The sequence below is a fragment of the Montipora capricornis genome, chromosome 2 (assembly GCF_036669925.1).
Source record: "Montipora capricornis isolate CH-2021 chromosome 2, ASM3666992v2, whole genome shotgun sequence".
NCBI lineage: Eukaryota > Metazoa > Cnidaria > Anthozoa > Scleractinia > Acroporidae > Montipora > Montipora capricornis.
Window position 1 is genome coordinate 41,035,650 of NC_090884.1, and position 5,000 is coordinate 41,040,649.

Sequence of the window (5,000 nt, forward strand, 5' to 3'; positions counted from 1 at the left end):
TTTCAGGGTGCTAAAACGTCTCTGCACCAGATGAACTAGATCGCAGAACCGCGTGTCTTCTCCATCACGTAGCGGTCTGAACTTAGAGATATCCTGCGTGATTGTGTCTGCCACAAATCTCGGATCTCTGGAGACGGAATCGAGATAGCCCCATGCTGCGTCGTAGTCGGTGCCGATACCCTTAATTAATTCTAAGGCTTTTCCCTGTAAGCTTGTATGCAGCAATGAAATTGCATCTCTTTTACTTAATCGGGAATCGACCGCATGCTTGAAGTGGGATCAAAAGGTGGCATACTCTCGAACGTCTCCAGCGAAGCGAGGCATCTTTGGCTTTTCTATTTTGAATCCACATGGCGCGCTGGCGTTGTTAGTCTGAATATTGGCGTTAATATTTTGTCCGCCCCCACTTGCGTGTGTATTAGTAAGTAAGTAAATAAGTAAGTGAGTAAAGTCTTTATTTCATGAGGATGAGCACGTAATAGCAGAAGCTAATAAACTTGTGGCCCTCTAAATAACAAAATAAAAATAAACATACTAAGCTATAAAAATACAAGGAATACAAACACTATATGATCTACTAGACTATTTAAAAAATAAAATGTAGCAGTTCACAATCATGTCACAATTCATCAAGTAACTTCAATAGAAAAATGATCAATGCTTTTTTAAAAGAATCCACTGAATCACTTCGCCTTACCGGCAAAGATAAACTGTTGCATGCTTTGCAAGTTGTGACGGTAAAAGTTCTTCCTCCTTCTGTTTCGCGATTATACCTCGGAGAGGTTAGGTTAAAATTACAGTATCTGGTTTGTCTACTGTGGATGTTACTGTTCAATTTAAGTAGATTATTTAGATAAGCAGGAACGTCACCTTGCTATAAAAAGCAGCAGCAAACGGAAAATGGTAGGTTCTCAACATTTCATCAAAGACAAGATGTTTCAAATGGAAATTGTACACAAGTGTTTCATATACATGGACCTGAACACAATTGAAAAGGTGGTCTTGATAATTGCCGCTTAATTTGCCAATAATAATGGAAATCAATCAGTACCGATCAGTGAGATATAAATATGGGCTTTCCCATGATTACCAGTAGGCTCTTGTGACTGGATTTGTGCATAATGGTGAACATAATGGACTGTTCTCATTAGCTGGTAATTAATAATAGTTATCTTGCTTATATTTCTCTCTTTATCAAAACAAGCTGATGGACAGCAGAAAAGAGACGTGGAAAAAACAGAGGACAAACCAGCTACAGAAAAGTCAGGAGAACCTTCATCTGGCCAATCTACACCACTTGCAGATTCAACGGAAAGTCCATTGGAAAACCGTGCTCTTAAAATGAGGTCTGGAGAGCAGCAGAAAACAGAGCAAGGTTGGTTCTGAGGTGGCAACATTTCATCAAACCCTAATCTTCGGGAGGCATGCAGCTGGTTTACATTCAAGGAAAATTTAATACAGTAACTGTTGATAAGCTTTGTAATTTGTGACGAGTAGTTTCATTTCAACATTTTGAATATTTGGTGGATTCAACTTAAGATCCCATTAAAACACCTATTGCTTGCCACCTTTTTTTCCCTATGGCTCTTTTACCTTACCTAGGAAATAAAAGAGACAGATTATTTTAGGGACAAGCTATAAATAGCGGTAGCTTAAACACCAATTCTTGAATGGCTTGATGCAGAAAACGTTAATCTGATGAATGGGGTATAAATCTGGGTAACCTGTGATTACCTTGGCAATTGTGCCGACTAGAGTTTGCATAATTGTGAACTTTATAAACTATTCTGATTAACTAATAATCCATATGTAGGAATATTAACTTCTTACTAACCGAACGCGAGGGCCGTACTGGGGAATATTGGCCCGAGGTCGTGGCAGTACGGACCGAGCGCAGCGAGGTCCGTACAAAAACGACCGAGGGCCAATATTCCCCAGTACGGCTCGAGCTAGCTCGGTTAGTAAGTAGTTTATTATATGGCTAATTACCTGGGCTCTTGTGACATAATGGACTGTTCTTAGTAGCTGGTAATCAATAATAATATGTATCATGCTTATATTACTCTATTTGTTAGATCAAGCTGATGAACAGCAGGAAAAACAATTGGAAGAAGTAGATGACAAACCAGCTTCAGAGGAGTCAGGAAAATCTTCATCTGGCCAATCTACACTTGTTGCAGATTCAACTGCAAGTCCATTAGAGAACCTTACTCTTGAAACGAAGTCTGGAGAGCAGAGGAAAACAGAGCATTGTGGGTTCTCAGGTGGTAACATTTCACAAAAGCTTAATCCTCAAGAGGCAGCTGGTTACAACAGGCAAGGTGTGTTTACAGTCAGAGAAAATTAAATACAATTAAGTTACGTAATGTGTGACCAGTAGTTTCATTTTAACATTTGGAATAATGGATTCATCTTAAGATCACATTAAAACCCCAATTACTTAATTTCCTCCTTTTTTTCCCTATGGCTGTTTTACCTTTCCTAAGAAATGAAAGACAAATTAAAGAGTATATTTAATTTAGGACAAGTTATATATAGCTGTAGCTAACACGTGAATTCTTGAATGGCTTGATACAGAAAACGTTAATCTGTTGAGTGGGGTGTAATTCGGCTGAGCGCAGTGATAGAGAATAAAATTATCAGCGACTGGGTGAAAGTAAAGAATTATTGTTGTCAGTTTTCATGTTTGAAGAAGAAGACCGTTGCGACAATTTGTCACATTGTTTCTTTCATAATGAGTCTCAATAAATTAGGAGACAACTACACAAAAGAGAAAGGCACAGAATTCGACTTCTCGATCCTCTCTTCAGCACGTTGTCTTGTGGCCGTCTAGTTATGGTGGGAATTTTGTTATTGATCCGGTCTGAGTTTTGTCAATCCGATCCGATCCGATCCGGTCTGAATTTTGCCAACGGCCTGCAACGAGTGACCTTTGTCTTTAAACCGAGCTGGATCGAGGAGAAAATGACGTCGAAGACTCACTAGTTTGAGAATGCAATGTATGTGTACGTGGCTGAATTAATATACAGACATGTACAGGAGTTTCGCGCTTTCAGACATGATTACTTTTCTGAAGTACAACCCTCTGAGACCCAATTGGTCAAGGTTTATGGTAAGCAGCCTTTGGATAAATCAAAGCTCAAAATTTGGCTACACTGCTCGCAGCCCCTTCTGGGTTAGTTGAACCGCCTGCTTTGGTCACGCAAGCAGCGATTCCAACCCTGTCAACTAAGAAAAACGGAGGGTTTTGATGCGGACCGTCATAGCTGTGCGCACAAGCGCCGCAGGTGCAACTCTCTAGGGGAGTCCGAGAGCATGTTCCCCCGCGATAATTTTTAAGATATATGCCTCTAAGATACCGCCTCCTGCATGTCGCGATCACAGTCAATGGAAAATAATGGAGTTTTAAATTTAAAAGGCAGTGAAAGCTAAGGCCCTTTGACCCACGAATGAACGCAAACCTTGGACAAAGTCAAGGCAATCCAGTGCGTTACCGCGCCCAAAATTACCGCAGGCTCATGCTACAATGCCAAAAGGGTCAGAAACCACAGAAAAACGGCACAGATATAGGATATTGGTTCTCAGCAGGTGATTCCCTCTCAAGCATGTTCCTCATAGAACCCCAATGACAACTCACAACTACCATCTATAGCAATATCCTTTGTGACTAGTTTACTGAACCCAAGTGTTGACTATCTAGAGTCAGCACCACAGCACTGAAATATAATGCAAACGTAATGCCTATACTTCCCGTGGCCTTTAATATGTGCTGGGACCAAAGGCCTTATTGTGCCTAATGTTAAATTTGTTGCCTGCTTAGCAAGCTTCAAAACGATTTTCCGCAAACTGGCTGCGCGAAAGTTGGGGTTGCACTCCTTAAGACACTAGTGCACACTAGGAATGAAGTTTGATTTCTCCCCATCATCAGCACTGCATTACAGGACACCTCTCGTCTTCCCTTTCCCTGGAAGGGAAGGAATGGGAAGGGAAGAAGAGAGACCCTGGTAATGAGGTTGTACCTGAATAGTGATTGGACATCACACAATTAACATTCCAGAAATGACCTTTTACAAATCTGCCTCAAGCAATGGTTAAGTGAGCTGCTTTGTATTCTGTATGATGAATTGTCATGCATTTTATGTACAGATATTTTAAACAATTTGGAAATTTTATAATGATATTATTTATCATTAACATCCTAGAGTGACTTATTTTCTTTTCATACAATTCATAGTCCCCAAGTCATTTACATGTGGCCTCACGAATATTCATGCATTGTCGCCATATTTATATAATTCCATGGATCAACCAGCAAAAGGTGCAAAATGGTCTGCCTTGACCCAAGCAGAAAAGTACAATACCAAGATGCTAGATGTCCCTTTTCTGCTTCTTCACCGTATCTGTCTCATGCTTGACATAAAAAGAAGTGATGGCAATGACATAAGACAGTTTGCTAATATAGTAAACATTACTGTTCAAGAATTTGACTGTCTTGAACAAATGGCCAAAGTTAAGCAAGTTACATCTTCAGAAGTCATTCTCAAGGAGGTGTTTGTCAACAAAACTGTGGGTAATTTCATCAGCATTATGGAAGATATGAAAAGAGATGACATTATTTCCTTGATTAATGCTTGGAAGGTAAAAGATGCATTGAAGTGCAATAATAGGTGACTTATTGATTACTTAATCATAGATACTTGATACTAGGATTGTGTGGATATGTTCAGTTACAATTTTGTTTAGAGTAGGAAGAAAATGTAGTAATTGTGCTTTCCGTATTATTTATTTATTTATTTATTTATTACAATTTAATGACGGTACTGGCAGTAATGCAAATAAAATGAGAGATAATAGCGTCTAGAAATACGAATGAGCCTAGTCGTACAGAGTCCTGACTCCAGTTGGGGCAAAGACCCAACCAAGCCTCAAAGATCGTCGCGACGGCAGCACTTTTCTACGGGTGGCGGGTAGCGGGTGACAGGTGGTGGTGAAAGAAGTAA

General features: G+C 39.9%; 1 protein-coding gene across 2 annotated transcripts in view; it reads left to right on the forward strand.

Moving 5' to 3' along the window:
• Positions 1-5,000, forward strand: part of LOC138021710 (tumor necrosis factor receptor superfamily member 16-like) — a 22,727-nt gene that overhangs the window by 14,823 nt on the left and 2,904 nt on the right. Inside the window, exons 3-5 of one of the 2 annotated variants that reach the window (XM_068868678.1) lie at positions 1,205-1,375; positions 2,076-2,321; positions 4,235-4,667. In XM_068868678.1, the coding sequence (XP_068724779.1) occupies positions 1,205-1,375; positions 2,076-2,321; positions 4,235-4,667 (850 nt within the window). The remainder of the gene's footprint in view (positions 1-1,204; positions 1,376-2,075; positions 2,322-4,234; positions 4,668-5,000) is intronic. The other variant, XM_068868690.1, reaches the window with a different exon arrangement.